Below are 21,127 nucleotides of genomic sequence, written 5' to 3'. Positions count from 1 at the left end.
TGTCCAACAACAAACAGCGTCAACAATGGCAATGGTGCTGGCCATAACGAAGCTACAACAACAAGGGCAACAAAAAAGGGGGAAAAGATGGCCTCCAGGAGCGGTGGATTCATGGTGCAGGCAGCGAGCCCAGCAATAACCCTGGAGGGAAAAAAAAAAAATAGTCACTTATTGATAGGCAGGGGAACAGGAGCTGACAGATAAAATGTTTGACAGTGTCCCAAAGACTAAGACATGACATTAATTTCCAGGAGTTCTAATCAGAAGTGTACCCTTTTGTCAAGTCATGCCATGAAGGTAAAAGTAAATATAAGAGTAGAAAGGATGGACTTTTTTCCTCTGCAAAACAAATTCTCTTATAATGTGATATTTAATGATGTGAAAGGACAGCCATCTCTCATAAGTCTAAGTAGTTAGCACAGTTGGCTACATAGTCTAGGATGGCCTTTTTCAAATACTGGTTGTTCTAGAAAAGCCTTAGCTTAGCTAAGTGCTCACCTCGGCAGCACAAATACTAAAACTGGAACAATACAGAGAAAATTAGCATGGCCCCTGTGCAAGGATGGCCCACAAATTCATAAAGTTACATATATACATATATTTGGAAGACAGCATAATGGTTATACAGATTCTTATGCTTGAGGCTCCCATACAATCCCCCATACCACCATAAACCAGAGGTAAGCAGTGCACTAGTAAAATAATAATAACCTCAGCTGAGAGTATTTCTTTTTTTTTCTTTTTTCTTTTTTTTATATTTATTTATTTTCCCTTTTGTTGCCCTTGTTTTTTAAATTATTTATTTATTCCCTTTTGTTGCCCTTGTTGTTTTTTTTATTGTTGTAGTTGTTGGATAGGACAGAGAGAAATGGAGAGATCGGGGGAAGATAGAGAGGGGGAGAAAAAAGACACCGAGAGACCTGCATCACCGCCACTGAAGGGACTCCCCTGCAGGTGGGGATCTAGGGCTGGAATCCGGGTCCTTGTGCTTTGCCTTATGTGTGCTTAACCCGCCGAGCTACCGCCCAACTCCCACTTTTTTTTTAATTGTTGTTGCAGTTTTTATTGTTGTTGTTATTGATGTCATCGTTGTTAGAAAGGACAGAGAAAAATGCAAAAAGAAGGGGAAGACAGAGGGGGGAGAGAAAGACAGATACGTGTAAACCTGCTTCACCACCTGTGAAGCGACTCCCTTACAGGTGGGGAGTGGGGCTGGAACTGGGATCCTTACGATGGTCCTTGTGCTTTGTACCACGTGCGCTTAACCTGCTGCGCTGTTGCCCGACTCCCAGCTGTTACACAGGATCTCTCATTACCCAACACACCAGCCCAGTACTCTAAAGAACAGGAAGAGAAGGCCCCAAGGATCAGGTGGTAGCACCCATGGTAGAAAACACATAGTTCCGTATGCAAGGACCTGGATTCAAGCCCCTGGTCCTCTTCACATGCAGGAGAGAAGTTTCATAAACGGTGAAGCAGTGCTACAGGTCTCTCACTCTCTCACCATCTCCTTTCAATTTTTCTTTTTTTTTTTTTTTTTAATTTTTAATCTTTATTTGCTGGATAGAGACAGTCAGAAATTGAGAGGGAAGGGAGTGACAGAAAGAGAGAGACAGAGATATACCTGCAACACTGCTTCACCACTTGTGAAGCTTTCCCTATGCAGGTGGGGACTGGGGGCTTGAACCTGGGTCCTTGTGCATTGTAATGTGTGTACTCAACCAGGTATGCCACCACCTGGCCCCTCCTTTCAATTTTTCTGTTGCTAACAAAAAGAAAAAAGGAAGGAAGAAAAGAAAAACAAAAAACAGGAAAAACAAACAAAAACAAGGGAGGGAGGGACCCTGTTATCAAAAAACAGGAAAAACAAACAAAAATGAGGGAGGGAGGGAGGGACCCTGTTATCTGGAAATGACAAATTCAGGTTGTACTTTAGTCTATTATAGGATCAAACTGAAGACTCAAACCTAGAAAGGATTCAAGTCTGGTGATGGTTCTCAGATTGCTCTGAGATAAATGTTCTGAAGCCAGGTTCTAGTGCTGAAGTTTTACATGTTGTGCAAAAATGAGGAATGCTAACAGTAAATATTTTAGGAATTCAACAAAGCAGAGTTAGTCAGACAACTTGTCTTCTATTCTGATGTTATCTACATATTGAGTCAAAGAAGCAATGTCATTAATTTTTTCCCTTATGTATCCTACTAACAGGTTTATGTGGGAATTGTCAGGCACACGTCATAGACTAACTTCATTTACATCTTTGATGGTTAGTGGCCAACATAGCCTTTAGTCATTTATATTTCTGTCTCTCTCTCTCTCTTTTTTTAGGTAGAGTTTGGAATCTCAGAATGCACCCACTTCATAGCTCAGGGCAGCAATGTCCTGACAAATCTTGCCACATGTTCAAGAAGATGGTGAATTGCCTTTCTTTCTTTCTTTCTTTCTTTCTTTCTTTCTTTCTCTCTCTCTCTCTTTTTCTTTCTTTCTTTCTCTTTTTATTACTACCAGTATTATTGCTGGGTTTCAGTGCCAGCACTACAAATCCACCACTTCTACCAGCCATTTCCTTCCTTATTTCCTTCCTTCCTTTTTTTTCTTTTCCTCCTCCAGGGTTATTGCTGGGCTCGGTGCCTGCACCATGAATCCACCGCTCCTGGAGGCCATTTTTTCCCCCCTTTTGTTGCCCTTGTTGTAGCTTCGTTGTGGTTATTATTATTATTGCCCTTGTTGACGCAATTCGTTGTTGGATAGGACAGAGAGAAATGGAGAGAGGAGGGGAAGACAGAGAAGGGGAGAGAAAGATAGACACCTGCAGACCTGCTTCACCGCCTGTGAAGCGACTCCCCTGCAGGTGGGGAGCCGGGGGCTCTAACCGGGATCCTTACTCCAGTCCCCGCGCTTTGCGCCACATGCGCTTACCCCACTGCGCCACCGCCCGACCCCCCCCTCATTTTCTATCCTTTTCTTGATTAGGACAGATAAATGAAGAAGGAAGGGGGGAGATAGAGAGGGAGAAGGAAAGACACCTGCAGACCTGCAAGTAGGGAGTGGGGGTTCGAACCCCGGGTCCTTGCACATGATAGTATGTGTGCTTACACCAGGTGCACCACAACCTGTGCCCCCTAAGGTAAATTTTATTATCATTTCATTTCATTTCTTTATTTTGTCACAAGGGTTACCACTGGGATTCAGTGCCTGCATATGACTCCTCCCCCCTTTTTTGTTTCTTTGTTTAATTCTATTTAATTTGATAGGACAGAGAGAGATTGAAAGAGAAGTGGGAGATACAGGAGAGAGAGGGGTTAGGTGATGGCATACCTGGTTTAGTGTACATGTTACAATGCACAAGGATCCGGGTTCAAGTCTCCAGTCCCTACCTGCAGGGGGAAAGCTTCAGGAATGTTGAAGCAGGACTGCCGGTATCTCTCTATCTCTCTCCCTCTCTATTTCCCCCTTAGTTTCTGGCTTTATCTATCCAATAAATAAATAAAGAGAATAAAAAATTTTAAAAATTAGAGGAGAAAAACACCTGAAGATCTGCTTCATTGCTCGTGAAGCTTCCCACCTTCAGGTGGGGTTCAGGGTGCTTGAACCTGGGTCCTTGCTCATGATAATGTGTGTACTCAGTTGGGTTCACCATCACCCAGACTCCAAAGATGATGAATTCACACTAATTTCATTGATAACTTATAGTCTTTTTGACACCCCACAGATGCCAGTACTTCATTTATTTATTTAAATGATAGATAGATGGAAGGATGGTGGTGCAAGGATATGAACTTGAGACCTCAGCTGCAGACATGAGAGTCTATTGCTTAATCATTATGCTATATCCTCAACCAGTACTTTTAAGTCATTGCTTGAGTGACAGTTGATATTGCCCCTTGAACAAATCAGATTACATGTTTAAGCCCATGTCAGTGTGGGAGGGGACTTCACAAGATGATATATGAAAGTTAGAGTGATCACCAATAGAGCAGCAATGGTATGATGCCTCTTTGTTTCTTTTTGCCCCTGCAAGTGGGGACCAGGAGCTTGAACCAAGGTCCTTGTGCATGGTAATACATATACTTAACCGGGTGTGCCATAGCCTTGACCCCTTCTTCTCTCTCTATCCAAAATGAAATAAAGTGAAAAAGTTATCCCTGAGCACCAGCAAAAAGAAAAAACAATAAAATTTGTTAAATATATATTATTTTCTCTTAAAAATTTATTTATTGTGGTCCAGGAGGTGGTACCGTGGATAAAGCATTGGATTCTCAAGCATGAGGTCCTGAGTTCAATCTCTGGCAGCACATATACCAGAGTGATGTTTGGTTCTTTCTTTCTCTCTCTCTCTCTCTCCTTCTGTATTCATAAATAAATAAATAAAATCTTAAAAAATTGTTTTTTATTTATTATTGGATAGAGATAGAAACTGAGAGGGGAGGAGGGAGATAGGGAGAGAGATACCCGCAACCCTGCTTCAACACTTGTGAAGCTTTCAAGAACCTGGGTCTGGGACTTGGGCAGCAGGTTAAGCACAGGTGGCGCAAAGCACAAGGACATGCTTCAGGATCCCTGTTTGAGCCTCTGGATCTCCACCTACAGGGGAGTCGCTTCACAGGCGGTGAAGCACGTCTGAAGGTGTCTTTTTTTTTTTTTAATTTCTTTATTGGGGAATTAATGTTTTACATTCGACAGTAAATACAATAGTTTCTACATGCATAATATTTGCCAGTTTTCCTTATAACAATACAACCCTCACTAGGTCCTTTATTATCCTTTTTGGACCTGTGTTCTTCCCCCACCTGCCCCCAAACCCCAGAGTCTTTTACTTTGGTGCAATATGAAGGTGTCTATCTTTCTCTCCCCTTCTCTGTCTTCCCCTCCTCTCTCAATTTCTCTCTGTCCTATCCAACAACAACGACATCAATAATAACTACAACAATATAACAACAAGAGCAACAAAAGGGAATAAATAAGTAAATATAAAAAAAAATTTAAAAACCTGGGTCCTAGCCCACTGTAATGTGTGTGCTTAACCAGGTGTGCCACCACCTGGCTCGTCATATATATATAAATATGAAAATCCTGGGAGTGGCATACCCGGTTGAGTGCACACATTGATACTAAGCATAAAGATCTAGGTTCGAGTTCCCAGTCCCCACCTGTATCATGGAAGCTTCATGAGTGGTGAAGTAGTGCTGTAGATGTCTTTGTTTTTTTCCTCCTCTCTCCCTCTCTATCTCCCCTTTCCCTCTCAATTTCTGTCTCTACTGAAAAAAGAAGGAAAAAAAAAAAGCAAACCCTGCCATTTGGTACAACATGGATTGAACTGGAGGGGATTATGTTAAATGAAAGGTCAAAGACACATATTGTCTACTCTCACTTACATATGGAATTAAAGCAGAAAACCAGAACTCAGAAGAGATTAACATTTGTCAGAGGCAATATGGAGTAAAGGAGTGAACAAAATGAGGAAAGTGGTGAAAAGTGAAAAATTCCAGTAAGTATTAGGGATATAAAATATAGCATGGTCACTATAGTTAATGATACAACGTGGTATCTTTCCCTTCCTTCCTTCCTTCCTTCCTTCCTTCCTTCCTTCCTTTCTTTCTTTCCTTCCTTCTCTCTTTCCTCCTTTCTTTCCTCCTTTCTTTCTTGGGACTTCATAGTCTCAGGCATGAAAGTCTTTTTGCATAATCATTATGCTACCTCCCCAGCCCATTTGTTTATTGATTTTTACTAGACTTATGATGGTTTGTGGTGGTGTTGGAGGTTGAATATGGGAACTCTGGTGCTTCAGGCATGAAAATCTTTTTCCGTAATCATTATACTATCTCCCCAGTCCAAACAGAAATCATTTATTTATTTTTGATCAGATCACTGGTCAGCTCTGGTTTATGGTGGTGCTAGGGACTGAGCCTGGGACCTTGGAGCATCAGGTATGAAAGTCTTTTGCATAGCCATTATGCTGCCTTCCCAGCTCCACAAAAAACACGTATTATTATTATTATTGCTGTTTGTTTACTTCACCAAAGCACTGCTCAATTTTGGTTTATAGTAATGTGGGGGATTGACCTGGGACTTTGGAAGCTGAGTCTTGAAGATTTTTTTTTTCTTCTTTTTTACCATAGCACTGCTCAGTTTGGTTTATGGTGGTGGTGGTGGTGGTGGTGGTGGTAGGACTAAACCTGGAAACCTAGGACTATGGAGCCTTAGGCAGGAGAATCTCTTTGTATAACCATTATGCTATCTCCCCCACCTAAGACTTGAGAACTTTTTGCAAAACTATTATGTCTCTCCCATACACTGGTATATCTGAAAGTTTCTAAGAAATTGGATCTGGAGGCCAGGCTTGGTTGAGTGCGCGTGTTACAATGCACAGGATCTGGGTTGGAGCCCCTGGTCCTCACCTGCAGAGGGAAAGCTTTGTGAGTGGTGAAGCAGTGCTGTATGTCTCTCTCCCTATCTCCCCCTACCTTCTCTATTTCTGGCTGTCTCTATCCAATAAATAAAAATAATTAAAAAAATAATTTGGGGGGGGTGGGCAGTAGCACAGCAGGTTACGCATACGTGGCACAAAACACAAGGAATGATGTAAGAATCCCAGTTCCAGCCCCAGACTCCCCACCTGAAGGGGAGTCGCTTCACAAGTGGTGAAGTGTCAGCCTAGCAACGTGAGAGAGGGATGACCCAGGAACCAAGCCCGTGGTGGTAAGGCCATTCAAATCTTTATTCATCCAAGCGCCCCAGAGTCGGGCAGTAGCACACAGGGTTAAGTTATGTGGTTCAAACCGCAAGGGCGGGCTTCAGTCTCCCAGTCCACCTACGACATCAATAACAACAGCAATAATAACTACAACAGTGGTCCGGGAGGTAGCACAGTGATAAGACTTTGGACTTTCAAGCATGAGGTCCTGAGTTCAATCCCCAGGCAGCACATGTGCCAGAGTGATGTCTGGTTCTTTCTCTCTCTTCCTATCTTTCTCATAAATAAATAAATAAATAAATAATATCTTAAAAATAACAACAACAACAACAACAAAAAGTGTAAGGGAGTCAGGCGGTTGCACAGCTGGTTAAGCGCTGGTGGCACAAAGCCCAAGGACTGACCTAAAGATCCCAGTTTGAGCCGACGCCCCACCTACAGGGGAGTCACTTCACAGGCGGTGAAGCAGGTCTGCAGGTGTCTTTCTCTCCCCCCTCTGTCTTCCCTTCCTCTCTCCATTTCTCTGTCCTATCCAACAACGAACAACATCAACAACGATAATGATAACCACAACAAGGCTGCACCGAGCCCCAGCAATAACCCTGGAGGCAAAAAAAAAAAAAGAAAAAAAAAAGAATTGCAGCTTTGTATAGTGATAGATGTTAACTAAACTTGTGATTATCTTACAATATATATCATCACTGATTTACTACTATAGTGTTATATCCCTATAAAGTCCTTGTAAGGGGGCCACGATGGTTGAGGACCCTGTTTCAAGCCCTCATCCCCATCTGCAGGGGGGAAGCTTCATGAGTGTTGAAACAGGTCTGCAGGTGTCCCTCTGTCTCTCTTCCTTTCTATCTCCCCTTTCGATATCTGGCTGTCTCTATCAAATAAATAAAGATAATAGAAAATTTAAAATGTCATTATAAGTTGAATAGTATACATATATATTAAATAAAAACACATTTATTATTATTGTAGTTATTTTTTCCAGAGTACTGCTTTTCGCAGTACTGGGGATTGAAACTGGGCCCTTTGGTACCACAGGCACAAAGTCTATTTGCATAACTATTATGCTATTTCTCCAGCCCCCAAAATGCATTTAGTACGCCTAATTTAGCAAATATTATACCATAGCTCGACTTACCTTAAAAGCATTAAGAACATACAGCAGAGATGAGTCATCCAGTAGAATACACACTTTACCACTCACAAGGAGCTGGGTTCAAGTTCCCAGTCAACACATAGGAGTAATTGCATGAATGTAGCTGCATTAGTGGTAGAACAATGATACGGTGTCTCCTTTTTTTTCTGTCTCTCGCTAGAGTCTACCAGGAATGATGGAGTTGTGCTGGTATGAAGTCCCAACAAAAACTCTATAAAAAACAAGAATAAAGTATTTAGGGAGTCGGGCTGTAGCGCAGCAGGTTAAGCGCAGGTGGCGCAAAGCACAAGGACCGGCATAAGGATCCCAGTTCGAACCCCGGCTCCCCACCTGCAGGGGAGTCGCTTCACAGGCGGTGAAGCAGGTCTGCAGGTGTCTATCTTTCTCTCCTCCTCTCTGTCTTCCCTCCTCTCTCCATTTCTCTCTGTCCTATCCAACAATGACAACAACAATAATTACAACAATAAAAAACAAGGGCAACAAAAGGGAATAAATAAATAAATATTAAAAAAAAATAAAAAAATAAAGTATTTAAAATACTTCCATTACTTTATGAGTAGTCAAAATTAATCAACACAAAGCTTATTTAAAAATTGTTGGGGGTTGGGAGGTAGCACAGTGGGTTAAGTACACATGGCGTGAAGCACAAGGACTGGCACAAGGATACCGGTTGGAACCCCTGGCTCCCTACCTGTAGGGGGTGGGTCACTTTACAGGCAGTGAAGCAGGTCTGCAGGTGTCTATCTTTTTCCCTCTGTCTTTCCCTCCTCTCTCGATTTCTCTCTGTCCTAGCCAACAACAACAACAATAGTAATGGCAATAGTAACAAGGGCAACAAAATGGAGAAAATGGCCTTCAGGAGCAGTGGATTTATAATGCAGGCACCAAGCCCCAGCAAAAACCCTAGAGGCAAAAAAAAAAATTGCTACTGGGGTCGGGTGGTGGCACACTGGGTTAAGTGCACGTAGCACAAAGCATAAGGACCAGTGCAAGGATCCCAATTTGAGGCCTCAGCTCCCCACCTGCAGGGGGGGCGTGTTGCTCCACAAGAGGTGAAACAGGTCTGCAGGTGTCTATCTTTCTCTCTTCATCTCTCAATTTCTCTCTGGTCTTTACAACAACAATAACAACAATGGACAAAAAAAAGATGGCTGCCAGGAACAGTGGATTCGTAGTGCAGGCACCAAACCCCAGTAATAACACTAGAGGCAAAAAAAAAAAAAATTGCTGTAGAGTGTAGATATCATAATAGTTTATGCAAACAGACTGTCATGCTTGAGGCTCCAAAGTCCCAGGTTCAGTACCCTACACCGCCACATGACAGACCTGAACAGTGCTCTGGTAAAAAATAAATAAATAGATAAATAAAATAAAAATTGTTATCTCAGAAAAAGGAAATAGATATTTTGTAGGTATGATAGAATATGAAAACACAAAACACAGCTTCAGGCATGAAAGTTTGATGTACAAATCAATGCACTATCTCTTGGTCTATTCTAGTTATTTAAATCACAAAATACTTATGTCACAAGTAACATGACAATCTAGATCTAGATACATTAATTACAAATGAGAATAAAATCTGCAGATTTGGAAGTTGGGCGGTGGTGCAGCGGGTTAAGGGCATGTGGTTCAAAGAAAGCGCAAGAACCAGCAGATCCCGGTTTAGTCCCCAGCTCCCCACCTGCAGGGGAGTCGCTTCACAGTTGTCTTTCTCTCCCCCTCTCTGTCTTCCCCTCCTCTCCATTTCTCTCTGCAGGTGTCTTTCTCTCCCCGTCTTCCCCACCTCTCCATTTCTCTCTGTCCTATCCAACAACGATATCAACAACAATACTAACTACAACAAAAAGGGAATAAATAAATATTATTTTTTTAATCTGCAGACTTTGTTGGAAGCAGGATGAGCTGTGGCATCTGTTTTCTGCAGCAGTAGATGAAGACAGGTGGAGGGCAGATGTATAAAATACACAAGGCTAATTTCTTACTGCAAAAAAAAAAAAAAGTGAGAATAAAATTAATGAAATACTGACTCTTGAGAGAGTACACAGTCCCAGGCATTGCAGGTTTGCTCTCAAGCTCGAGAGCTCTGCCGAAACAATGCCCCGTCAAATCATCTCTCAGGCCAAGAAGCATCCTAGCTTGATCCCCCTTTGTCTTTATTGGAGCTGGAGGTACTGGAGCAGCACTGTATGTCATGAGCCTGGCATTGTTCAATCCAGATGTCAGTTGGGACTGAAAGAACAACCCAGAACCCTGGAACAAACTGGGTTCCAAGGATCAGTAAAGGTTCTTCTCAGTGAATGTAGACTGCAGCAAACTGAACAAAGAAGGTCCAGAGTTCTGAATGGAATTATTTCACTATAAAGCTGTTTAAAATGAAGCGCTTCCAGAAGCCATCCACGCCATTTTCCACTTAACTGGGAATTCTCTCCTCTTTAAATACACAAAATCATGTTCGTGTATTATTGGGATTTACACTGATTAATATCTGTAATGTGGAAAAATATTGATTTCTACTAGATTTGACATGTTTGAACATTTTTCTATTTCATTTTATTCAATCAGTACTTGAATTTTGAAACTCTCATGTGGTTAAGATCTAATAATAACCTGACTTCACACTCCATACTATTATTTATTAAGTGTAATTTAGGGAGTCGGGCGGTAGGGCAGCGGGTTAAGCGCATGTGGCAAAGCACAAGAACCGACACAAGTATTCCGGTTCGAGCCCCCGGCTCCCTACCTGCAGGGGTGTTGCTTCACAGGCAGTGAAGCAGGTCTGCAGGTGTCTATCTTTCTCTCCCCCTCTGTCTTCCCCTCCTCTCGCCATTTCTCTCTGTCCTATCCAACAACTACGATATCAATAACAACAGTAACTACAACAATGAAACAAAAAGGGCATCAAAAGGGAAAATAAATAAATATTTGAATGTAATTTAAACCAGTAATTGCTATATTTAATGTGTTGGGGAAATATACTTATTTGTTTTTCCTTTTTTGTTGCCGTTGTTTATTGTTGTAGTTATTGATGTTATTGTTGGATAGGACAGAGAGAAATGGAGAGAGGAGGGGAAGACAGAGAGGGGGAGAGAAAGATAGACACCTGCAGACTGTGAAGCGACTCCCCTGCAGATGGGGAGCCAGGGGCTCAAACCCGGATCCTTACTCTGGTCCTTGTGCTTCGCACTACATGCGCTTAACCTGCTGCGCCACCGCCTGACCCCCGAAAATATACTTTTTTTTGCAAAACAAAATATACTTTGTTTTGCTAGCAAACAAAGTTCAGGGTCTGGTTGAGTACACGGTTCAGTATGCTGTTATGAAAAATTATGTAATATTTCTCTCCAGTGTTATAGCTCAAAAGTAACCAAAGAACAAGAATGAGGCCGCACTGAGGGCAGGGAGTTAATATTTCATTTTACATTAAGGGGTTAGAGGCCATTCCTACCAGACCTGAACAACCTGTACCACAGTACCCAGCTTTTATCTGTTTCAAGCACAAGCTGATTGGTACAGTCCATGAAGCGCTGACAATAAAAGTGAGAGCGGCTAGCTGTGATCAGATTCTGCCACTAGGGATACTGGAATGTGGGCCCACCAGCTTCAGGTTTTGCATTCTTTTGCCTATGGATTTTTCATTTAAATGCAAGAACCTGGGTTCAAGCCCCTAGTCCCCACCCACAGGGGATAAGCTTCATGAGCAATGAAGCAGTGCTGCAAATGTCTCTTTTTCTTCTTCTTTTTTTTTTTTTTGGGGGGGGGGGGAGTATCTACCTCCCTCTCCCCTATCAATTCCTGTCCAGTAAACAAACAAACAATCTTTAAACAATGCTTAAGATTGCTTCACCTTTAGGTGCTGGTGTTGCTAGAATAAACCAAATACAATTGATTTCATTAATGTTTCCCCTGCGTTTCTTTCATTATTAGGCAGAAAGAGGAATTAGAGGAGGAAGGAGGCATATTCTGTTCTATTTTATAGTGTGTTGGTAACTGTGGCTTTTAATATTTTCTTTTTATTTCCTTCTTTTTTTTCCTTTTTCTTCTTTGCCTCCAGGGTTATTTCTGGGGCTCGGTGTCTGCACTATAAATCCACTGCTCCTGGTGGCCATTTTCTCCATTTTGTTATCCTTGTTGTTAGTGTTGCCATTGCTGTTGTTGGATAGGACAAAGAGAAATAGAGAGAGGAGGCGAAGATGGGGGTAGGGAGGTGGGAGGGTGGGGAGGTAAGGGATGTGGGGAGGTGGAGTGGGGGTGGGAAGACAGATGCCTGTAGACCTGCTTCACTGTCCTTGAAGTCACCCCCCACAGGTGGGGAGCTGGGGGCTTGAACCGGAATCCTTGAGCCAGTCCTTGCGCTTCGCATCATATTCACTTAGCCTGCTAAGTTACCACCTTTAATATTTCCACTGGGAAATATTAAACGAATAAACTGCTACTTAAGTAAACTTAGACAAGGTTACTGTAAGTAAGTAGCTTGCTAGGCTTACTATTATATTTGGAAGAACTCTTTGATTTTCATTAGTTTTCACCAGTTTATACTGAGACAAAAAAAGGTTATTTTTTAAAAATATATATTTCATTTATTTATTAATGAGAAAGATAGAAGGAGAAAGAGAAAGAAGCAGACATCACTCTGGTGCACGTGCTGCCAGGGCTTGAACTCAGGACCTCATGCTTGAGAGTACAATGTCCTAACCACTGCACTACTTCCAGGGCCACAGGTTCTTCTCTGTTTCTTTTTTAAGGCTTGTCACGTTCATATACTGATTCATTAATCTGAAAGAGCTGACCTAAGAGCTGGCTCAAAAGTCCCAGGTTCAAACCACCACAAACCAGAGCTGAGCAGTGCTCTGGTAATAAGTAGATAAATAAACAAGACTTTCATGCCTGAGATCCCAGGTTCCATCCCTAGTACTACCATAAGCCAGAGTTGAGCCATGCTCTGGTATCTCTCATTAAAACTGAACAGAATTCATAAAATTAGGGGCCTGGGTGGTGGCGCACCTGGTTGAGCGCACATGTTTCAATGTGCAGTGACCCAGCTTCAAGCCCCCAGTCCCCACCTGCAGGGGGAAAGCTTTGCAAGTGGCGAAGGAGGGCTGCAGGTGTTTCCCTATCTCCCTTTTCCTCTTGATTTCTGGCTGTATCCAATAAAGAAATAAAGATTTTTTAAAAAAAATCATAAAAATAAAAAAATAAATCAAAACAAGCAAACAAAAATAGAGCCGGGGTCAGGCAGTGGTACACGTGGTTAATCACTTACATTATTGTGCACAAAGACCTGGGTTCAAGCCCCTGGTCCCTACCTGTAGGAGGAAACTTCAGGAGTGCTGAAGCAGGGCTGCAGGTGTCTCTCTGTCTCTTCCCCTATTTTTCCCTCCCTCCTCAATTTCTGTCTCTATCCAGTGATAAGTAAATAAAGATTTATAAAAACACTTTAAAAAAAAGAGCTGACCTATTTCTTTTTAAAAAAAATTATTATTATCATGAGAAACATCACAGCACCACTCAGCTCTGGCATATGGGGGTCTACAGTTGCACCTGGGGCCTCTGACTGGTACCAAGGGCTGACTTCTTATAGGTATATTCTTTATTTTTTCAGGTCAAAATGTAATTTAAAAATGAAAAAAAGCTGATAGTAAATGGTAACTGTATGTGGGGGTTGGGGCAGGTGAAAAAGCTCTCTGCTTTGCTGTGAGCTCAAGTTTAGCCCCCACCATACTGAAAGAAGCTTCAGTGCTATTGTCTCTTTCACTCTGTCTTCCATCTAGAAAAATGAGGAGGAAGGGGTGGGGAAGATAGCATAATGGTTATGTAAAAAGCCTTTTATGCTTGAGGCTCCAAAGCCCCTGGTTCAATCCCCCACACCATCATAAACCAAACAGTATTCTGGTCAGTCTCTAGTAACATCAAATATGTGTGTGTGTGTGTGTGTGTGTGTGTACATATATAGTCTTAGTATAAGAAAGGAAAATAGATGAGTAGGAAGAACAGTGGGGAGAAGTAAGAAAAATAAAGGGCCAGGTAGTGCCTCACCTAGCTGAGTTCATGTTGCAAAGCACAAGGACTTTGTTTGGGGTTAAACTGGGAGACGAGGAGGGTTCACCTCGAAAATATGTGCATTTCCCCACTTTTCTTGGGGGGAAAAAATGCAAAAGACAAACAAGCAAGCAAACAAAACCCACATCTCTAGGGAAACCCTCAGAGCAATCTGCTCTTCTTACAGAAACAAAACCTCTGGTGGTGGGGAAGCTGTGGAATTAAACATTATCTTAGACGTTTTGTAGATCAATAATTAAATCACGAAATCTTAATAAAGCTACCAGGGGGCGGGGGCAGATAGCACAATGGTTATGCAAAGAGACTCTCGTGCCTCAGGCTCCAAAGTCCCGGTTCAATCCCTGCACCACAAACCAGAGCTGAGCAGTGCTCTGGTAAAAAAAAAAAAAAAGTAAATAAATAGAAAATATTTTTGTGGTCCGGGAGGTGATACAGTGGATAAAGCACTGGACTCTCAAGCATGAAGTCTTGAGTTCAATCCCCGGCAGCACATGTGTGATGTCTGATTCCTCCTATCTTTCTCATTAATAAATAATAAATAAAATCTTTTTTTAAAAAAGCTACCAGAAAGCCTTTTGGCGAGCGCTGTCGCCGGGGCCGCCTCACCCTCCCCAGCGGGGCCAGGACACTGCGGGAGGCAGCGTCTAAACCCGCACCTGCTGTGCGACTTCAGGAGACAAGATGGCAAGCGCGGCGGAGTGGGCGGCTCCACTCCCGGAACAAACTTCCTGCGACCGAAGAGCCACCGGAAGTCAGAGGTCAGTACCTCCGCTGCCCGATTCTGTGGTGAAGCGATCCCGGCATGCCACACGCCCTCCCCCCACCAGAGGTCGCTGTCACCGTGAGCGTCGAAGGCGTGGCCTTCAGTTGTCGCGATATTCTTGCGACAGGAAGTGGGTCTGGCCGCAAGTCACGTAGTCGGTGCGCCCCGCCCCACTCCATACGCCTAAGTTCTCGCGCGAGTTACACTTCCGCCCTTTTGGCTCTTTGAGCAGCACCATGGCGGTCGGCAAAAACAAGCGCCTTACGAAAGGTGGCAAAAAGGGAGCCAAGAAGAAAGTGTAAGTGCTAACTGTGGTTGCTTGTCGCTTTAGGGGGCCTCCTGGAGTCGGCTGGCGGGTTTTGGATGGTGGAGTAAGCCGGATGGTTAGGATGTCAGGCAGATTGCGAGGGCCGTGACTGGCGGGTCCGGAGTTATGCCGCCGCGCGCCTGCTGCCTGTCCACGGGTTGCAGCTACCAGGCGGCGTGTGTGTGCCCAGTGTTGTGCGCTGACGATCCCTGTAAAGTCGTTGCAGCGCCCAGAGGTGGAAGAAGCCCCTTTGCACTCCAGGCTCCTGCTCCCTCCGTGCTGGGCGGGTAGAACCTGGGAGTTAGAGCCCCTCACTAACCGGGTCGGCTGGGCTGGGATGATGTTTCAGGCAGACATGCTCGTTAGCCAGCGATACTGGGGTAATCGAAGGACCCGACGTGGGTGAGGGTTCGTTGGGTGTGACTGCAGCATGATGTCAGATGTGGTACGTGGGGAATTTAGCACCCGGATGAGCCAAGTTGATGCTTTTTAATTTCTAGGGTTGATCCATTTTCGAAGAAGGACTGGTACGATGTGAAAGCGCCAGCAATGTTCAACATAAGGAATATTGGGAAGACACTAGTCACAAGAACTCAAGGAACCAGTGAGTACCTTGTCTCTGCTCTCTATGGCCCTTGAGATTTTTCTCGGTCTGCTACTTCGTCCCTTTCTGGGAGACTTCAAGGAAGTATTGCTGGTTGCACTGTCTGAACGCCTGTGGTGCATGTTTGCTGCAAGACTTGTGAAAAAGCAAGGTGTGTCACTTTACTGTCAAGAAAACGTGCATGTGTGTCTCGGTTTCTAATGGACACTTGTCAGGGAGTTATTGGGCCCAAGTGCATTTGGTTACAAATGTGTTTTTTTTTTTTTTTAATCACTATGAATGGAGGTTAACTTTTAGACTTGGCTTTATGTGACTCCTTACGTTAATCAGACACTTGGTCTTTATTTCCTAGAGATCGCATCTGATGGCCTGAAGGGTCGTGTGTTTGAAGTGAGCCTTGCTGATCTGCAGAATGATGAAGTCGCATTTAGAAAATTCAAGCTCATTACTGAGGATGTTCAAGGCAAAAACTGCCTGACTAACTTCCATGGCATGGACCTCACCCGCGATAAAATGTGCTCCATGGTCAAAAAATGGCAGGTGGGTGAGAAATCATTTTTCCTCAGTGTGCGTGGTTGGGATATCCAACCATGGGCGCCATGAGGGAGCCCATCGAGTGCTGTGGGGAGGGGACGCTTGCCTGCAGGCGCTAGTTTCTGGTTGAGGAATGTCTAGGTGGGTACCCAGGCTGTTTGCCTGCATCCCCAGATCTTGGGAATCTGAATAGTTTTGATCACCTCTTGACAGCAGAGTAGGAGTTGTGACGTCTGTTTGGTTGAAATCTTGGTTCTACAACTTTGGGAAATAACTTTTAAGTTTTGGCTTCTTTATCTGTAAATATAAGTTAAAAAAACCTCAACTTGTTGGAATTATAGGGATGAAATAGGTACATGTAAACAGGACTTTGCAAATACTGATAATTCTTAGAGGGGATGGTTAGAATTAAGAGGTTTCAGAGGTGGGTTCCCCCCAATAGTCTATGGTTGGTTGGTTTTTGTAGTGGGAATGAATGATGACAAAATGTTTCGGTCCCATATGATTGACACTGATTATACCGTTACATTAATTTCTGACATTCCCTTTAGGTCTTAACAGTTTATTTCTGGAACTATCTTGAGGTCTGATTGCTGTTTATAAAGTATAAAATTTGTAAAGCAAAAAGCCATTAAATTTTTGGTACTAGTTACAGCTTTTGATATTTGGGCTGGAATGTGATTAATGATAACATTTCTTAGGCTGGAGGGGATAGCATAGTGATTATGCTATCCTCCCAGCCTTCAAAACTGATTCTCAATCCTTTGCATGTCTTTTGCTTGACATATGAGACTTTTAAATAATGTTCATTTAGCTTTACTCTCCAGCACCTCACTTTTGAGGGAATTTTTTTTTTTTTTTCGTGAATAGGGAATGCCAAAACACATACGAGTGAGTCCTTTTTCTAAGACAGTGGGACAACTTATTTGCAGAACACTTGATAAATGGACAAAGAGTTAATGTCCATGTTGTAGAATCTCAATTTTTCTTGCCTGAGGGATGGGCTATTAGAGGCTATTTACTATAAAAGATGGGGTGGGTATGTCAGTGTTTGTGGAGATAAAAGGTAGTTTAAATATGACATACTAACAATGGGGTAACTCAGCAAAGTCACTTTCAAAACAGTTAAAATTCTGGGCTGGGAGACAATGATTATGCAAAATGACTTAATGCCTAGGCCAAGTTCAATCCTATAAGCAGCTTCAGAAGTGAGCAGTTTTTTTAAAAAAGTAATTCTGTAGATTAGTTTTTTCCTTGTTTCTGTCCCCTACTCCCCCAGATAGAAGGGAGATGACACAACATTGCTTCACTGCTTATGAAGCTTCACCTTTGCACGGTGCTCCCATGGGATGGCCCAGGGATCAAACCTGGGTCTTTGTCCATGGTAATGATACTCTTTTTCAAAAATTTTTTACTTATTCCCTTTCGTTGTCCTTTATTGATGTCATCATCTTTGGATAGGACAGAGAGAAATGGACAGAGGAAAGGAAGACAGAGGGGGAGAGATAGACATCTGCAGACCTGCTTCACAGCCTGTGAAGCAACTTCCCTGCAGGTGGGGAGCCCGGGGTTCGAACTGGGATCCTTCTGTGGGTCCGTGTGCTTAACCTGCTGCGCTACCACCTGACTCCTGGTAATGATATTCTTCTGGGTGAACTCTCTTCTACCTCCAGATTACTTTATATTTTACAAATACTGTTATTATAAAGCTGGTGTATCTGACAGTACCTTCCCCTCCCCCCCCCAAAGACCATGATTGAAGCTCATGTTGATGTAAAGACTACCGATGGCTATTTGCTTCGTCTATTCTGTGTGGGGTTTACTAAAAAACGCAACAACCAGATTCGAAAAACCTCTTATGCTCAACACCAACAAGTTCGACAGATTCGGAAAAAGATGATGGAAATCATGACCCGAGAGGTGCAGACAAATGACTTAAAAGAGGTGGTCAATAAGTTGTAAGTATTTCTCTCCCTCGTAAAAGAAATTCCAAGAACCATGGTGATCTAAGTTAAGGGAAAGCATGAGAACACTGTATGGGGATAAATGATGACAACATGTTTCGGTCCCAAATGATGTCCAGTGATATAACTACATTTTTCTGATGTTCCCATACAGTTAAGATTGTGTAATAGAAAAAACTTAATGGGCCTGAGAGCCTTGCCATGCCATGACTGTGATCAGGGTTTGATCCCTGGAAGGAACCATACGGGGAGCTCCTGTGCTATGGTGTGTGTGTGTTTCCTAAGTAAAAAAAAAAAAAAAAAAAGCCTACAATGTAAATTGTGCATGTTTGTTGAGTCTTTGCTCAGTCGTGCATGGGGGAACAATAATTATTTCTCTGTGTTTATTCTAATTTATTATTGGCTTGCAGGATTCCCGATAGCATTGGGAAAGACATAGAAAAAGCTTGCCAGTCTATTTACCCACTTCATGATGTCTTTGTTAGAAAAGTGAAAATGCTGAAGAAGCCCAAGTTTGAATGTAAGTGAGAAATCAGGGAAAAAATGATCACAAATATTTTTTGAAGTCACACAGATGGCCTTTTTTTTTTTTTTTTTAAGTTTTAGAGTTATGTTTCAAGTTAATGGTATTATCTAACAGAACCCCCTCCCATTTTTTTTTTTTTTTTTTAGTGGGAAAACTCATGGAGCTTCATGGAGAAGGTGGTAGTTCTGGGAAAACTACTGGAGATGAGACTGGTGCTAAAGTTGAGCGGGCCGATGGATATGAACCACCAGTCCAAGAATCTGTCTAAACTCAGACTTTTAATGACAAATAAAAAGTTTTATTTGTGATGTTTTATTTATGATGGGTTTTGTTTTTTAATCTCAGCTGGTGAGTAAAATGTTCTGACTTAACTAGTGTGAGCTTTTCTTATGGTTACTAAAGTAGTTGAGAAAATGATCTGGGTCGTCAAAGAGGTGCCAGAATGGCTAAAGCATTGGACTCAAGGTCATCACCAGTGATGTCTGCTTCTTTCTCTCCGCCTATCATTCTTGATGAATAAATCTAAAATTGCCTCAGGTAGCAAAGTCTTAAAAGTGATATGGAAGGGATTTGTAAAAGGAAGTGCTTTTCTCAGAATAGTTGAGCACTTCAGGTGGTTCTTAAGTCACCTGATAGACTTGTTAACATTGCCCTTAAATTTCTGATTCAGGAGTTTGGTTTTTTTTACCAGAGCACTGCTCTGCTCTGGCTTATGGGCACTATGCTTTGCCACTTTGAACCATGTGCCTTATTTCTTACTGTAATTAACTTGTCTTTGAATAAGTAAGGGGAGTGGGTTAAGCGCAGGTGGTGCAAAGCTCAAGGAGCCTGGTTGGAGTGCTCCCCACCTGCAGGGGAGTTGCTTCACAAGCAGTGAAGCGGGTGTCTTTCTCCCTCCTCTCTCCATTTCTCTTTCCTATCTAACAACTACAGCAATAAAAACAAGGGCAACAAAAGGGAATAAATACTAAAAGAAAAATAAGGTTTCTTCTGGAAGGTATACCAGGCTACTTTGCAGTTTATCCCAGACCTTGTGTTGGGAACCCAGGGCTTTAAGTCTTTGAACATGTCTTCAGAGGGTGGGGGTAGAGACAACATAATGGTTATACAAAGCCTGAGGCTTCAAAGTCCCAGGTTCAATCCCCCAGACCATGATAAGCCAAAGTTGAGCAGTGTTGGAGTAAAAAATGATTAAAAAAAAAAAATGGTAGGGAGGGGCATGTTACAATGTGCAAGGACCTAGGTTCAAGCCCTTCCCTGGTCCCCACCTACAGGGGTAAACAGCAAATGGTGAAGCAGGGCTGCAGGTGTCTCCCTCTACCTCCTTACCCTCTCAATTTCTGTATACAATAAATATAATAAAATTTTACACCTGGTTGAGTGCATGTTATAATGCATAAGGACTGGCAATGCTCTGGTAAAAACAGCAAAAATTTGAAGTAAATGGTCTCCAGATCTTTTTTTATATTTTCCCTTTTGTTGCCCTTGTTTTTTTATTGTTGTAGTTATTATTGATGTTAGGGCAGAGAAATGGAGAAGAGAAAAAGTCACCTGCAGGCCTGCTTCACCACCTGTGCAGGTAGGGAGCCGGGGGCCTGAACCGGGATCTTTGGGCGGTCCTTGCACTTTGCACCATGTATGCTTAACCCACTGTGCTACTGCCAAAAATTTTTTTTAAAAGATTTTATTAATGAGAAAGAAACAGACATCACTGGCACATGTGCTGCCGGGGATTGAACTCAGGATCTCATGCTTGAGAGTCCAAAGCCTTATCGCTGCGCCACCTCCCAGACCACTTAGAATGGTTATTTTTACCAGCTCAGCTCTGGCTTATGGTAGTGCAGGGGATTGAACCTGGGACCTTGAAGCCTCAGGCATGAGAGTCCCTTTGCATAACCATTATGCTATTTACCCCTGGCCTGCCAAATATTTTAATACTAGAACACTGCTCAGTTCTGGTTTATGGTGGTGCTTGGAATTGAACCTGAAACTTCATAGCCTCAGGCATGAAGGTCTTTTTGCATAACAATCCTCTCGCCAGCCCTCCAGATTTTTTAAACCAGAGCATTGCTCAGCTCTGGATTATGGTGGTGCTGGGATTGAACCTGGTACTTGGAGCCTCAGGCATGAGAGTCTCTGCATAACTATTATGTGATCTTAACCCCCCCCCCCCAGGTAAATTTTTTAAGGAATTTGACATTTTTACTTAACTGAATAGAGACAAACCAGGGAAGGGAGGAGACAGTAGACACCTGCAGCACTTCCCCATGCATGTGGATCTAGAGCTTGAAAACAGGTCTTGGTGGCAGGCAGGTGGTGTGTCTGGTTGAATGCACATGTTATAATGAACAAGGATCTAGGTTCAAGCCCCTTGTCCCTACTACAGGGGGTAAATTTTGCAAGTGGTGAAGCAATGCTGCAAGTGTCTCTTCCTCTGTTTTCCCCTTCCTCAATTTCTTGCTGTCTATCCAATAAAGATAATAAACATTTATTTTAAAAAGTCCTTG

At 42.8% G+C, this 21,127-nt stretch overlaps 1 protein-coding gene, 3 non-coding genes and 1 pseudogene across 4 annotated transcripts; all 5 read left to right on the top strand.

Moving 5' to 3' along the window:
- Nucleotides 1–490: 490 nt before the first annotated feature.
- LOC132534834 (U6 spliceosomal RNA) lies at nucleotides 491–597 on the top strand. The gene has a single exon (XR_009546521.1). It is a non-coding gene; the product is annotated as a U6 spliceosomal RNA (small nuclear RNA).
- Nucleotides 598–9,788: 9,191 nt separating this feature from the next.
- On the top strand, nucleotides 9,789–10,206 carry LOC107522789 (cytochrome c oxidase subunit NDUFA4-like; annotated as a pseudogene).
- A 4,620-nt stretch (nucleotides 10,207–14,826) lies between these two features.
- Nucleotides 14,827–18,935, top strand: RPS3A (ribosomal protein S3A). The gene is made up of 6 exons (XM_007528079.3): nucleotides 14,827–14,983; nucleotides 15,493–15,596; nucleotides 15,949–16,136; nucleotides 17,880–18,088; nucleotides 18,505–18,614; nucleotides 18,767–18,935. The coding sequence occupies exons 1-6, from the start codon at nucleotides 14,922–14,924 to the stop codon at nucleotides 18,886–18,888; spliced, it is 795 nt and encodes a 264-aa protein (XP_007528141.2). The 5' UTR covers nucleotides 14,827–14,921; the 3' UTR covers nucleotides 18,889–18,935.
- On the top strand, nucleotides 16,601–16,673 carry LOC132534790 (small nucleolar RNA SNORD73). Its single transcript, XR_009546491.1, has one exon. It is a non-coding gene; the product is annotated as a small nucleolar RNA SNORD73 (small nucleolar RNA).
- LOC132534791 (small nucleolar RNA SNORD73) lies at nucleotides 18,172–18,239 on the top strand. The gene has a single exon (XR_009546492.1). It is a non-coding gene; the product is annotated as a small nucleolar RNA SNORD73 (small nucleolar RNA).
- Nucleotides 18,936–21,127: the final 2,192 nt, after the last annotated feature.

The sequence above is a fragment of the Erinaceus europaeus genome, chromosome 19, assembly GCF_950295315.1.
Source record: "Erinaceus europaeus chromosome 19, mEriEur2.1, whole genome shotgun sequence".
NCBI lineage: Eukaryota > Metazoa > Chordata > Mammalia > Eulipotyphla > Erinaceidae > Erinaceus > Erinaceus europaeus.
Note: the sequence above shows the minus strand (reverse complement) of the source record. Positions and strands in the feature narration are given on the sequence as shown.